Source organism: Elaeis guineensis, chromosome 16 (assembly GCF_000442705.2).
Source record: "Elaeis guineensis isolate ETL-2024a chromosome 16, EG11, whole genome shotgun sequence".
In the NCBI taxonomy this organism is placed as follows: domain Eukaryota; kingdom Viridiplantae; phylum Streptophyta; class Magnoliopsida; order Arecales; family Arecaceae; genus Elaeis; species Elaeis guineensis.
Window position 1 is genome coordinate 44,459,226 of NC_026008.2, and position 15,507 is coordinate 44,474,732.

At 40.8% G+C, this 15,507-nt stretch overlaps 2 protein-coding genes across 4 annotated transcripts; both read right to left on the bottom strand.

Annotated features, from left to right (window-relative positions):
* Positions 1-1,561: 1,561 nt before the first annotated feature.
* Positions 1,562-3,422, bottom strand: LOC105059121 (heavy metal-associated isoprenylated plant protein 3). Of its 2 annotated transcripts, none has more exons than XM_010942337.4 (5): positions 3,278-3,422; positions 3,084-3,195; positions 2,785-2,999; positions 2,542-2,629; positions 1,562-2,387 (listed from the first exon to the last, which is right to left on the bottom strand). In XM_010942337.4, exons 1-5 carry the CDS (start codon positions 3,284-3,286, stop codon positions 1,885-1,887), a joined length of 927 nt encoding a protein of 308 aa, XP_010940639.1. In that variant the 5' UTR covers positions 3,287-3,422; the 3' UTR covers positions 1,562-1,884. The 2 variants fall into 2 exon arrangements, with proteins under 2 accessions (XP_010940639.1, XP_010940640.1); XM_010942338.4 differs by having other exon boundaries at positions 3,084-3,192; positions 3,278-3,416.
* An 8,349-nt stretch (positions 3,423-11,771) lies between these two features.
* Positions 11,772-13,273, bottom strand: LOC105059122 (heavy metal-associated isoprenylated plant protein 3-like). 2 transcript variants are annotated; one of them, XM_073250290.1, is made up of 5 exons: positions 13,121-13,273; positions 12,911-13,034; positions 12,597-12,820; positions 12,418-12,505; positions 11,772-12,268 (listed from the first exon to the last, which is right to left on the bottom strand). In XM_073250290.1, exons 1-5 carry the CDS (start codon positions 13,127-13,129, stop codon positions 11,949-11,951), a joined length of 765 nt encoding a protein of 254 aa, XP_073106391.1. In that variant the 5' UTR covers positions 13,130-13,273; the 3' UTR covers positions 11,772-11,948. The 2 variants fall into 2 exon arrangements, with proteins under 2 accessions (XP_073106391.1, XP_073106390.1); XM_073250289.1 differs by having other exon boundaries at positions 12,911-13,037; positions 13,121-13,271.
* Between the last annotated feature and the right edge of the window lie 2,234 nt (positions 13,274-15,507).

Below are 15,507 nucleotides of genomic sequence, written 5' to 3' on the forward strand. Positions count from 1 at the left end.
TTTAAACAGGTCCTGTTGTAGTCAAAGATTCATAGTTTGGCACATGAGGTATTGTCTGTTTTGATCTGCGACCAGTAGTTCGGGAGTTATATGGACCATTTTGGGTCTCACAGTTTTGTTCTTCAAAAAGCGCCTCACATAAAAAGGATGGTCCTTTCTTTTATAAGCCAGAATCCCTCTTGACTCACAACAAATATGAAACTATAATGATACTTTCTTTTCTATACTACCACATAGCCCCCCAGTCAATAGAGAATCTATATACTCTCACAGACCGTATCTGTGTACTCCGATATATTAGTGGGAGCCCTGTAGTCTGAAAGTTCAGGGCTCGTCTAACATCATTATTGCGGTCAAATACTCATAGCTTGGCACGTAAGGTATTGTCCGCTTTGACCTATGGCCTGTAGTCTGAAAGTTATATGGACCGTTTTGGGTTTTATAGTTTTATCTTTCAAAAGATGCATCACGTGAAAATGATGATCTTTTTTATATAAGCCAGAATCTCTCTTGACTTACAACTAATATAGGACTAATGATTTCCTCTTTCTACACTACAACAGATCTTAATACCGATCGGGGTCATGATGATCTTGTCAGATTCTAATAACACTAAATCTAAGTCCGTGTGATATGTTTCCAAATTAATCAGTCTAGTATAGGGCCGTTCTTGTTTTCCTCAACATAAATCTTGCAAACCCCCCTGTTGCACTATTTTTTATATTTATTCATATCCAAACATTCTCCAATCACTCATTAAAAGCATTTGCCCATGCTTGTCAAAATATTACCATTTGCAAATAGACGCGTGGAAACATCACAAATGCAAAACTAATGGATGATCGTATCTACAACCAAAAGTAACATAAGATGTTATTTGATATATCACTAATGATGTGATCATCAAGATAATATGAGTACGGAAGTGATATATAAATACTAAAGTGATGTGTGAACATGATATTTGATATATCGCTGAGAATAAAATTTTATATTTGATATATCATCAAATAGTGATAATGATAATATATAAAATATTATAAATAGCTTTACATATAAGTGTATAATAATTACTTTACAATTTGATTAAACATCTTTTATTCATAATTTCTTACAAAAAATATATAGTAATAGTACATAATAATAATAATAATAATATTTATTATTATAAATATTTATTTTAATTGAACTATTAAAATGATATAATAATAATATTATATATAATTAGGTTTGGCTGGACTTAGCCAATTTTGATCATCAATATCAAAGCTACTCATTAGGAATGTTTGAGCTCATTCAAACAAAATAACGATAAAAAAAGTATGAAGAATTTAGTATGATCCATCTATGCCAATTAACCATATTACTTATAAAAATAACATAGATATTTAAGAAATACATAAAAAGTGTTTATGTCATTTAACTAAACTTACCAATAAATAAAATAGACATCTAGTAGATAGGCATCTGTATAAAGGGATGATGAAGATTTTTCTTTTCTTCCCAATTTACTGACTAGAGATATTTTTATTCAAAAAAAAACTTCAGTATGTCACTAATATCCAATGATATGTTTTCACTTGGGATATATATGGTAATTGCATTACTGCACATTTGAGCAGTAATAATATTGCCGAATTTATCACTGACCCTTCATCACTGGATGAAATTTTATAATGCCAAACAAGATAATCACATCACTTAACTTACATCACTAAGATAATCTAAAATATCATCTCTTCCCATACAACATTTAAAGGATTTGCATCAACATCTTATTTTCTCTATTTTCTTTAATTATATTTTATTTTAAGGGGTTTTTCCAATAAAGGAAAAACTAAACCACCCAAATTAGAAAAATATAAAACCGTTTCCGTTTCCGTTTCACATAACGGAGCAGGCGTTGGGGTTCTCGTCGCTGAACAGCTCGGGCGCGTGCACCATCTCGATGCGGTAAGTGTACCCAGCGGAGTACTCCGTCCGATTCGCCTCTGCTTTCCCGCCGTCGTCCTTCCATCCTCCGCCGCCGCCGCCGCCGGCAACGGTCTCCTTCTGGCCGCCGTTCTCCTTCTCGATGCCGTAAGTGTACCCCGCGTAGTACTCCATCCGATTCGCCTCCGCTTTCCCGCCGTCGTTCATCCGTCCTCCGCCGCCGCCACCACCGCCGACGACGGTCTCCTTCTTGCCGCTCCTCTCCTTCTCGCCGCCCTTCCCCTTCTTGTCGCCACCCTCGTCCTTCTTCTCCCCGCCGTCGTCCTTCTTCGGCGGCACAGTGTCCACCTGCTGATTCAGCTTCCGCTTGAGCACCTCAGGCAGCTCCTGGACGTCCATCGTCCCCTTCACGGTCACCAGACCCTTCTGCGCGTCCACCATCACCCACCGCACTCCTGTCCACCCGTCGTGAAAAACCAAAAAACATCAGGGGCATTTCCGGCATAGGCTCCATTTCTTCTCTCCTTTTTTTCAGTTGTTTCCTTTTTTTTTTTTTCCCTCCCAAAAACAAAAAGCCGAATAGAGATGAAAAATATTAAATAAAATTACCCTTAATGTTGCAAATCATCCTTCTAATCCGTTTGCTGCAGTCATCGCAGTGGATGCGAGTCTTCAGCACCACCGTCGAAACCCCATGCTATTACCAAAGTTTAAAACGAAACAATTCATCAATTAATTTGTAAAACCAACAAAGAATTGGGTCATCGTTTTTTTTTTTTTTCTTCAAAAAAAACGAAAGAAGGAAGAAGACGACGAAGAAGAAATAAAGAAGGGTTGGGTTATAAATTATACCACCGTGCATGTTGTCCAGTAGCACTCGTTGGAGTCCTTCTCGGCGGGGGGCTTTTCGGAGTCGCCGGCGCCCTTTTTTACGGTTTTGGTGGGGGAGACGAGGTCGACCTCCTTATGGGTTTTGGCGGCCACCCGATCGCGGAGCTTCGACGGATCCACCTTCCCCACCACCGTCAGCTTCCCATCACCGATGTCCGCCTTCACCCGTTCCACCCCTGTACAATTGTAGACATTCCACGGTCGGACAAATCGAACCAAAGCGCTTCGAGATGGATCCAGGGAAATCAAGAGGAGATTACCATCGAATCCCTCGACGGATTTCTTTAACTTCTCGGCGCATCCCTCGCAATGGAGGTCGACGTTCAAGACAACGGTGATCGTTCCGTCCTCTCCTCCTCCCTTTTTATCCTGCTGCGATCAGAAAAGCCCACAAATTAGAGAAGATCGGTGAAATTTAGTAATTGATCGAGGGAATTGGTGGAAGTTAAGTCACATGGCCCATGATCGCAGCTATCTTCTTCTTCTGTTCTCTCTTTCACCCGCTCTCTCGTTCGCTTCTCCCTCAGTGCTACGAGGAGTGGAGATGAGGACGGGGAGCGAGGGCGGCTGGGTGTAAATATTAAATAGGAGAGAGATGATGGGACGATGGAGGTACGATGATGGGGTCGTGACATCATGGATTGCAATCATCACGGAGAAATCATCATATTATCAAAAAAAAAAAAAAAAAGTGAATCATTGATTGGGCCAAAGTATATATGATTAAACTGTGTTAACTAACGAGGTGTTGGACTTATCCTACGAAAGTCATGGGCATCCATGGATGGAGAAATTAAAAAACTGCTCCATCATATATATATATATATATATATATATATATATATATATATATATATAAATCATCAATCATTTAAGAAAATATTTTTTTTTTCATTCAAAACAATAAAGATAGCCAATTGATTAATTATAATTAATAATAAATTTTTTTAATTTAAAAATTTCAATTAAATTTGAATAATAATATATTTTTTTCTAACAATAGATGTTATGATGATTTTTATTGGGCAGTCCAAGTCATATGTGATAAAGTAGTTTTAACCAGTAATTTTTTTTTATGCTAAAGGAAAAGTTGGTTGAGGTTTTGTTTTTGTTTTTTTTTTTTTTTTTTAATAATGTAATGATTGAAAGGCCCTATCAGAAGACCCAATTGGAGATTGAACCAGAGGAGCACTTGAGTAAAATGGAAGGAGGAAGTCGGTGGGGTTTTTACCTGGAGCGTGTGCTCTGAATTTTCGATCCACCTTCCGTGTAACTGGAAGGTGGGTAAGATGATAAGAGTCTCAAGGCTTGGACCAGGCACGGATAACTGATATGAGACCAGCTCCATGATGTTTTCAGGTTTCATAAACTTTTATCGATGTGCTAAGAGCCCGAGTTTAAGGTCGCACTGAGCCAAAATTCTTGGACTATGTTAAATCGACCATGACTAAGGTTAGAATGAATGATATTGTGATGGAATTAAAAGAATAATTCCCATCACATTAGCTGCCTGAAGAAAATGGATAGGAATATAGTTTTTTTTGGTAAATAAGGATAGCAATATGGTTATTGTTTGATGGAAAGAGGTTTTTTTTTTTGGGGGGGGGGGGGGGGGGGGGTAGAAGATGGAAAAATATTAATGAAGATGGAGGCGAGTTGAACGGTGAGGGCTATCGTTCGTTTCACCAAAAATTTGGGGCCTCATGTCTTTGTTAGGAGAAAGAGTACTGTTTTGGAATTGTATTTTAGAAAGAGGACCAATGTGTCAAAATTCCTGTTATATAAGGTTAGCAAGATGCTAATATGATCGAGAGAGAGAGAGAGAGAGGGAGGGGCATGATTTTAAGTTAGAAACATGAGTCATGGCTCTCAGATAAGATGTTTTTCTAATAATAAGGGCTTAATGAGCTATGAATGTAATATGACGAGTATTTTGCATGCGCATGAAGTACATTTGTCCCAATTATCAATTTCCCCAAGAAATGTGATGGTCGGAAGTTATGCTTGTCAATAGCCACATATGGTGACAAGCATTAATTTTGTCTAACTTATTCAAAGTTTCATAATACCAAACCACTAATACCTTAACTTCACCATGTGGCTCCTGAAAGAATAATCTTCAACAGGGCCGTTGATTAAGATCTGGTCTTGGTTAATCAACGTAGTAGCACATTCTCCTGACTAATTGAGATTATTTTAGAATCGTTTAATGACAATCACATAATCATCATCAGGATAAAGCACTTCTATTGAAAAGTTTGCACTTTTTTAAATTTTTATATTTTGTCTATGAGCGGGCATGTACTTGCAAAGTGCGGTACTTTATCCTTACTCTTGTCCATTTTCGTTATGCTAAAATGTCATTATCGTAAAGATCAAATATAATACTTTCGCGTTTAATGATTAGTGCAATACGTGTTTTGATTTAAAAGGGAAGGATTAGACTGATATTACTGCAAAAGGTTCCGACAGTCACCTTCAAATTTGCAACCATATCATTAGCCGGCAAAGGTGCAGCCATGATCAGAAGCCATGGGCCCCATTATGGCCCAAAAAAAGCCGTCTCACGAAAAGAGGAAAGGAGACTTTGTTAAGGCGCGAAGCCAACGATACGGAAGGGTCCAGGAGGTCATGCTCCTCAAGAAGTTAGTGGATCTTCTAATTAAGCGAGCAACTTCACACACATATCATCCTTTTTATCTCAGAAGTCCCCGAACCCTTTACTCCTATCTCCATCCTTATGCTTTGGGAGTTTATGTATAGAAGGCTCTTTAATTAATTATGATCAGGGGATCAAAAATGATTGATGAAATAGACAATCCTAACTTAGATCTTATGATTATAGTTGTTTTTACAGGAATAGTTTGATTTTATATATATATATATATATATATATATATATAGTGGAGGTTTGAGTTGTATAGAATTTTTCATTCATCATATGGATGTCAGTAATTTTTTCACTGAAACTTAGCTGGTGTAGAATTCTCCATTACATAAACATTGGTATTGATAATAACAGTCTCTCCTAAATATCATTAAAATTTATTACTTAATATGTAATAGAAATTTAACTATTAAAATATTTTATATATTATAATTTATTATATTACTATACTTTATTACAAAAATAATTAAAATAAAGAGAAAAAAATGGATACTAATATGAGTGTAGTCACTTCTGTAAAAGAGCATCTGCTTATTTAATTATGTAAATTGGCTTTTTAGAATGAAATGAAATCAACATCCTCTGCAATTTGGGATGTTCTAAAATTATAGGCCAACCATGCATCGGTGGATGGCTCTTGATTGAGTGAGGTTCGTCTGGATGGCTCTTGATTGGGTGAGGTTCGTCTACATCTACATATATGGAAGGTCCTACTTAAATCACGAGATGTTTTGCTGTTCACGAACAGCTAGTGATTTCCATTTGAAGATTGAAGAGATCTGGATTTACCAGCATGACCTTCTCATTGGCCCATGTAGCTAAGAGATGGAATGGACCAAATCAGTTCAATCCTAGCCGCCAATACACCGCTCTCTTGAAAGCTACCCCAAACCAGACGGGAGGTCCTGTATCCATGTTTCGACCGGCCCGGGTTTCCCGTAGGCCCATCTAGATATTAATTGGTCCACTTGAAACGCTCCGGTCCAAATCAGGCTTTTGGACTGCCCTGGGTTTCCTGTAGGCCCACCTAGATATTAGTTGGTCCTCTTAAAATGCTTCGGTCCAAATCAGGCTTTCGAGGAGGAGGATGATGATGACGATAATAAACTTTCTCAGCTCATTCCTAAAAACCTTATTAGGATCCTGGACGGGGCCTACGACACAAGCGCACGCATGGCATGGACGGATCGGATTGTGTTGTGACATGCAAGGCAGACAGCAGATCCGGATCTTGCATAAGTATTTGTTATGTGGACAGGCCAAATCTGAAGTCTTTCTCATAAATATCAGGTTCCCAAAGAAATTATTAATTAGAACTGTTTTATTAAATATATCTTGAATCATCTAATAAAAAATTGTGATATCATAAGGGAGATAATTTTTTTCATTCAAATCAGCAAAAATTATCAGCTAGTTAAAATAAATATTTTCCTATTCAAAGTAAACAGTGAACTTTTTTTAATAATAAATAATACAGTAGCTTTTTATTGAATGGTCAAAGATTTATATGGTAGAACGCTTCTGGTTGCTAGCTCAAAGAAGAGAGATAAGAGGGAATTGACAGCATATAAAGGTGAAGAAGCGGAGATTTTGCCTAACACGGCTCACGGCTCTAAATTCCTCCTCAAAGATATCCTTTTCTCTCATCTTGTTCTTCTTATTGTTTTCTTCTATGCCATCTTTCTCGATTTTTTATCTTTTTTAGAAATTATTTTGTTGCATTTTGATTTGATTTTTCAATCCTATCTTCATTCTGAAGGTGTTTGGTAGGAGGAGCTAGAGCCTGCAATGGGAATAAAAATGGATGACTCCCATTCCAACTGTTTGGTTGAAAAAATAATTTTAGATTGGAATGAAAATAACTTAATCTCCTATAATTCATTTCTGACTCTCTCCTAGTGATTTTTTATTTTGATTTCGCTTTAGGTCATGAACCAAATGCTTTAGGATATAGACATTCTGATTTTTATTTCAATCAATTCCGATTCCGATTGCAAACCAAATATCCTCTCGATTTTTTAACCTAAAAGATGGATCTTGACGATGATCACGTGATGATATGGTGTATAGCGGGCTTTTGAAGCCAGCGGAGGGGGCAGAGGCGAAGCTTCTAGTCACTGGATGAAGACCTCTCCAAGATGGGCCAATTCTATTGTCAACCCTGCCGGTGTTCATCTACCTCAATCTCTCTCCATATATAACAACCTCCCAACGTCCAGATATATTTTTATTTTCTTCCTTCTTATTGTTTTCATGAACGAGATCTTTACAGAGTTCTAGTTTGTTATTGTTTTAGTCGATATTTTGCTAACGAGGATGTGAGAGAGATGAGCATTTCCGGTCAAAGCGCCACAAGAAACGGTAATTTATTTGGTTCCGTTCCTTCCTTTCTTGCTCTTTCTTTTTTTTCCTTAAACAATCCATCTTTTTTTGCTCGCAGAGCCGATATCAATTATAAATGAATTTATAATATAGAGGAGCTATGACTTATTTAAAATTATTTTTGCTAGCTAGCAACCTTACTGAAACATGCATTAGCCTTGACTGAAGTATCCTAATGCTTATTAGATTGAAATGGAAGGTGAAAGGATAGATGCAATCCGGTCGATAATGATCAGGAAATTGGGGATGAAAATAATTGGTTGTGATCTCAATCTAAAGTGCTAGTTGCTTAGAGTTTTGAATCCCTGGTCTCTTCAAACTTATCTACTATCTCGTTCCTTGGCTGCTTGTTATAATTGCTTACAATAATAGCTTTGCTTCAAGACTTTGATTTCATATCAGAAGAGTGAATTGATGAGCCGGCTTTCTTTACCAGCGTCAAATATGTGACAGCCAATGTGGTGGATTGGCGGAGTGGGCGAGTGATGGTGACAGCATCTTCAACGGAGAAGGCACTCAAAAAAAAGGCTCGAGCATGGCCCCAGCCATCGGAGAAGTATTTACTCCTCTTTGCACATGGATTGACAACATCTTACACTGATGTAAGAAATCAATATGTGTTTAGAAGACTTGCATGTAAGTGAACGTGCCACCACGTGAGAGGTCCCCAAATCAGAGTTCCTTAGTTGGCTGGCATTAACTTTTTTTTGGTAAAAGCCTTCGAGAAAATCTTTGACTAGCTGACAAATTGCTCCTATAAAATAATTTCCCACTGCATCTATTAGTGTAACCCTCTATCAGCATTCGGCCAGAATAAATATATATGCCCACCTCCTTGCAAGTTTCAACTGAATTAGATAATTGCAGCAATTACATTTACAAGGGAACCTAGCAACCAAAGCACCGCGTGTTTTTTTCAAGTCCGCCGCTAAGATTCTTTCAAGGTGGGCCTTGCCGTGTCGGCGTTGCCCGTGCTGCGATGTCCGGCGATGAAGGTGAGCTCAGAATCCTTCCTTTCTCATCCCTATCTACGCATTGACCGGCGAGGGCACCTTGACCGTCGGGTCAAAGTTTCCACCTTTTCTTCCTCCTGAAGCAACCAGCGGAACCCTCATTCATCCCTCATACATCATGGCCACGGCATCCATCCATGCCATGAGGTCATGCCCATCTGGTGGTAGGTAGGATGGGTGACGTCACTCAAACATTTGGTGGGATCTATATTTGACGAAAGGTGTGACATGATAAAACCGTATTATAAAATATATGGATGGCCATAAAGAAAGAAATTATTAGATAAATTTTGTGTACAATAAATATGATAAATCACGCCACTAAAAAAATAACATGACGGCTTCATCCATCTTCATATATCTGTTTAACTATTCAAAATACTGTTGTGATATCTTTTTTTATTAGCTTAGTCTACTATATTTATTATAGATTAAATTTATGTATTCTGTAACATGGTTTTAAAGATCAAATCTATAATATTCATTGTAGACTAAATTTATTTAATATTTTTTATGTAAATAGATGATGATTAGGAGATTCTAATTATAGGGCTTAAGCAATAAGTGCATCACGCACTTGGGAATGAAAAGACGGAGGCTTGAAGCTTTTTTGGCCCCTCTTTCTTCCCTACTTTATCGCCCTCGTATAAGCTTGATGTGAGAAAAAGCAAGAAGCATTACACCCACCAAATTTTGAGATTGTGTTGCAATCTTCGTCGTACGTGACAATGACATCTCTCTCTCGATCTCTCAAGTTTTCTCTATTATCCTGAAAAAATAATTTTGGTGTATCAGTACGGGCCCCCCATATCTGTGCCGTTTTATTCAATCTATTTGGCCGCGTGCATGGAAGACTTGACTACTAAAGCAGGTGGGTGCTGGCTAGTAGTGGATTATGTGAGGCAGCCTTGGAGGTCCCTACGAAGCTGGTTGGATTCGCCTGGTCGGAATGTTAGCTAGGGGTATTTTTAAAGCAATTCATGATTCTCGGGTTTTCGTTAGTAGGTTCTTTAATTTGTTTTTCAGTTCATGCTTGGCTCGAAGAATGACCGCTTCATACATTCAACTATTATTTTTCTTTTCTTTTTTTTTTTTTAATCAGTTCTAACAATCCCGTGCGAAAGTTCATGCTCTTTTTGTCATAGAAATATGTCTTCATTGACTAAATGCTAACAGGGAGATGGTTATATCTCGTACCATGACATGATGGATGGATACATCCAAATGATTGCTATAATATTTATAATATTGAAAGAAAACTCTGATTAACTGTAACAAATCTAGTAAGGACCTATATTTCGTCGTGTCTTGCCGAGCCATAGGTTTGTGTTGTGGATCTATACCTTGGCCTTGATTGAGACATCTTTGATCTCGACTGAGACATCCTCAGGTCCAATCAAATTATAGGAGATGGATGCTCGACAAATGCGTAGATGTGGCAGACCCTATCAGCAGCAATTCTTAATTTCTCATCTTCGATCAATCTATTTCAGATCATCTGAAGACCAACGTGCACTAATCTCCATAACTTCAGCTTTAGATGACCTACAGTAACTCGTACGTAATCGATCTATTTCAGTCAGTTTGAAGACAAGCACCTGTTCCATGGACTCCAATATCTTGGCAACAAACTATCTATAACAGTTCGTCCGTAGTCGAGCTAATCTCCATATCAGATCCGATTCTTCTTCAAATTGAGAAAGTTCAGATAGAATAGAACTCTTTCACGATTGAATTTTTCATAAAAAGAAAAAATATTTACTTCAAATCCATCTATACAAATCATCAGAACTCCGAGACAGATACGACTCAAATTTTTTTTATAAATTAAAATTTTAATTTTTAAAATATATAATTAATTAATTTTTCGCTCTCTTTTCTCACTGTTTCCATCTCTTGACCTGAATGTCAAAAAATTTTCATCGAAAAATATCACCCTCAATAAAAATTTATTTTGCGGAAGTCCGAGTGGAGCTTCAGTGATAATTTTATCTCACATCCATATCGACGGTCAATCTCAGACAAGAAGATTTACGCCAACAGTTTGTAATGTTTAGTTCTTTTAAAACCGAAGCACTTGCTCCCATCTCGAAAACAAAACCAAGCATTTTGTCCTATCATATTTTGTTTTACTCTTTCATTCACTTATTATTAAATATTAGGAGACATCCGACGGCTGGGGCCCGGCAACGTAGGGAGACTGCTACCAAAACGTCATATAACACAACCTTATCCCGCATCTAAGGTGAGAGAATGGCTCTATGCATGTTAATTCATCCCCCCAACTATTTAACAGAATTTCCTGGGAGTTCACCCATCGATCCAACCTGTAGTATCCGATACCATGGGCGGCGGGGGGGAGGCCTAAGAGGTGGAAGCTGGGGGATTGATCACCTTCCTCAGGAGATTGCACCCCTTCTCCATGCTACCGAGTAATTAATCTCCACTTTGTGGACTCTGATTTCTGAGTGGAATCAAAAAGATAAAGTCTCTCCATTGGAACCTTCCGTGTTTGACGTCGTTGCTTTAGTACCCTACCCCACCTCCAATGCACGTTAAAAAGACCAAAATAATTATTGCACAACATTTTCAACCACATATCGGCCTCGTTATGCCGATAGACATGATGGGTCCAAATTGATCCGAGTTCTTTATCGTTTTCGGCCTATCCTGTCTCGTTGTGGCAACGCGGAACCTAAACTCGATGTGATAAGTATAGGGGACGTTCCCGTTTTCCTCGCCCTAAATCCCCCGCAGGCTCCACTAGGTTGCTCTGTTGCACATTTTTCGCATTTATGAGTCCCAAACATTCTTCAATCACTCATTAAAAGCGTGCGCCCATACTTTTGACCAAACTGCAAATAGCCACGTGGAAACATCACAACTGCAAAACGAACAAATTATCATATCTACGAGCAAGAGCTACCATAGAGGATTTGCATCAAGTTCCTATTTTGCCTATTTTCTCTAATTATATTATATTCTATGGGTTTTTCCAACGGAGGAAAATTAAAGCACTCAAATTAAAAAATATAAAACCGTTTCGGTTTCCGTTTCTGTTTTCACATAACGGAGCAGCTGTTGGGGTTCTCGTCGCTGAACAGCTGGGGCGCGGGCACCATCTCGATGTGGTAAACGTACCCCGGGTAGTAGTCCGTCCGGTTGGCCTCCGCTTTCCCGCCGTCGTCTTTCCCTCCGCCGGCGCCGGTCTCCTTCTCGCCGCCCTTCTCTTTCTTGTCGCCGCCGTTGTCCTTCTTCGGCGGCGCCACCTCCACCGCCTGCTTCAGCTTCTGCTTTAGCACCTCAGGCAGCGACTTGGCGTCCATCGTCCCCGTCACCGTCACCAGATCCTTCTGCGCGTCCGCCGTCACCTGCTGCACCCCTGCCCATCCGTCGTAAAATACCAAAATCCATCAGGGGCATTTCTGGCATAGACTCCATTTCTATTCTCTTGTTCAATTTTTTTTTTCTTTTTTTTTTTTCCCTCCCAAAATAAAATCGAATGGAGATGAAAATATTAAATAAAATTACCCTTAAGTTTGCGAATCTTCTTTGTAATCCGTTCGACGCAGCCCTCGCAGTGGAGATGAGTCTTCAGCACCACCGTCGAAACCCTAGGCTGTTACAGAAATTTAAAACGAAAAAATTGGATCACTTCAAAAAAAAAAAAAAAAGAAAGAAGAAGATGAAGAAGAAGAAATAAATTATACCTCCTTGGATTTTTTTTCGTCGGACTTGTTGGAGTCCTTTCCGGCGGCGGTCTTTTTGGAGTCGTCTTTCTCTTTAGCGTCCTTTTTGGGGGTATTGGTGGGGGAGACGAGGTCGACCTTCTTGTGGGTCTTGGCGGCCACCCGATCGCGGAGCTTCAACGGATCCACCTTTCCCACCACCGTCAGCTTCCCACCACCGATGTCCGTCTTCACCCGTTCCACCCCTGTACAATCGTAAATATTCCACCGTCGGACAAATCCAAGCAAAGCGCTTCGAGATCGATCCAGGTAAAAAAAAAAAAAAAGGAGATTACCTTCGAATCCCTTGACGGATTTCTTCACCTTCTCGGCGCATCCCTCGCAATGCATGTCGACCTTCAAGACGACGGTGATCGTGCCGTCGTCTTTCTTTCCCCCTTCTCCTCCTTCCTTTTTCTCCTGCTACGATCAGAAAAGCCCACAAATTAGAGAAAATCGGTGAAGTTTCGTGATCGATCGGGGGAGTCGGTAACAGTTAAACTCACATTGCCCATGATCGCAGCTATCTTCTTCTTCTGTTCGCTCTTGCGCCCTCTCTCTCGCTCGCTTCGCTTTCTGCGCTACAAGCAGTGGAGATGAGATTGGGAGCGGGGGGAGATGTATATAAATAGGGGAGAGACGATGGGATGGATGTATGATGACCGGAGGGGTGACATCATGGGTTCCATTTGGCATGGGCATGGATGGGAATGGGGTCCAGCATGAGGTGGAGAAGCTTCAGATGAGGTGCGGAGCGCGCCGTATGGAAGGCGCGGGCAGCCGAGGAAGGTTGGTGGTTGGCCGCGAGCTCCTTTTGTTCGTGTAATGACTGCAACGCCCCTATCAGAAGGCCCCATTTGAGGCCAGTAGGGGTATTTGAGTAAAATGGAAGGAGGGAGTCGGTGGAGTTTAAACGTGGAGCGTGTGCTACGAATTTTCGGTCCAGCTGGGTAAGTGGAAGGTTGGGAAGCTGGATGAGATGATAGGAACGTCCTTGTTTGGAGCTGGCACCGACCACTGATATGAGACCAGCTCCATGATGTTTTCAGGTACTTCCACAAACTTTTATGCATGTACTAAGAGCTCGAGTTTAGGCTCGCACGTAGCCAAAATTCTCTGGACTATGTTAAATAATGGACCATTCTTTGACTAAGGTTAGAATGGATGATATTTTGATTAAATTAAAAGTTCAATTCCCATCACATTACCTGCCTGAAGAAAAAAGAATAGTGATATAGTTGTCGTTTTGTCGCTTTTAGGAAAGAAGTTAATGGAGATAGAGGTGAGTTGGATGGTGAGGGCTATTGTTTCCTTCACCAAAAATTAGAGGCCTCATGTCTTTGTTTGGAGGAAGGGTATCATTTTGGAACGAGGATCAATGTGTCAAAATTTCTAATTATATAAGATTAGGAAGATGCTAGTATGATTGTGTGTGTGTGTGTGAGAGAGAGAGAGAGAGAGAGAGGGGTCTGATTTTAAGTTAGAAACATGAGTTATGAGTTATGGCTTTTGTTGGTGCAGAATTCTGCTGAAGCAAGAATTGCTGGAGTCGAGATGACCGCGGCCACCGTCGGGACCTGCAAGGAAAGTCTAAATTGGAGTTGGGGGTGCTCCGACAAAATCCTCCGACGTTCAAGTCAGTACTCTGCTTCAATAGAAATGGAGTGCTCAAGTGAAAATTTTAGCAGATTTTTTAGATGGAGTTTAGAACTTAGAGAAGAACGTATCTGGAGGTCCCTTTTTATAGACGGAGAGTGTAACTGATTGACAGCAACGTCTGTAACCGCCTGATAGTGGGCTGTTCAGAGCCGCCTGAAGTTTGTTACGGAGAGTAGTGGCGTCAGGGGTCGTTCAGGGCCACGTGGAGTTTGTTACGGAGAGTGGAGTAGTGTCCGTTGTCGCGACTTGCCAAAGAGTGGTTAAGCCCGGAGAGTGGAGTGGTGTCCGTTGTCGCGACTTGCCAGAGAATGATGGAGCCACGCGGAATCCGTTGCAGAGAGTGGAGCAGGGTAGTAGCCACTGTCGTGACTTGTCAGAGAGTTCGGATCTGTCGGCTGGAGCTCGGTTGGGATATCCGATGGAGCGGAATGGCTCTCTATCCTGCCGATCTAGGGGAAGTTCGGATATTTTCGAGGCTGCTGACGAGTCTACTGTTATCGGATGCCTTAGGTGCTGATGCTACAGGCAGAAGTCATCTGCTGTGGAAGCTCGGATGGAGACTTTCTGTTGGTAAAGTCCGGTAGGGATCCGGCTGCTAGGGAAGTCCGTCTGGGATTTGTCCAATGTCGAAGCTCGTCTGAAGATTATCCGCCGAAAAAGTCCGATTTCATGAGGAATCTGGTGGAGGGTCGGCCGGCGATGGACCTCGGATGGCATTGGGGAGGTTCGGCAGACACCGGAGGCGATCGGCCGTTATAGAAATCCAGCTGCTGGAGTCCGTCCGTTGTAGAAGCTCGTCCGATATCCATCCGCTATAGAAGTTTGGACGGAGTCTGGTTCTCGTAGAAGGCTGAAAGGAGACCGCTTATTGTAGAAGCTCAGTCGAAAATCGGTTGTCGTGGGAGCTCAGAGTAGCGACCTGGCCGGCGGGTCCTGTCCCATTGTAGAAGCTCGTCTGGGATCCGGCTACGAAGAAGCTCGGCTGAAGTCTACCTGTAATAGAAGTTCGGAAGAAATGTGTTTACAGTAGAGGCTCGAATGAAATTTGCTTACAGCAGATATCCGGGGTAGACCGCCCGCTGTAGGAGTTCGGAGTAGGCCGTTCGTAGTAGAAGTTCGGAGTGGACCGCTCGTAGTAGAAGTTCGGAGTGGACCGCTCGTAGTAGAAGTTCGGCTCTTTCGGGAGCTCGGGTGGAGTCCGGAAGGCGGTCGACTGTCGTAGCAACTTGGATGA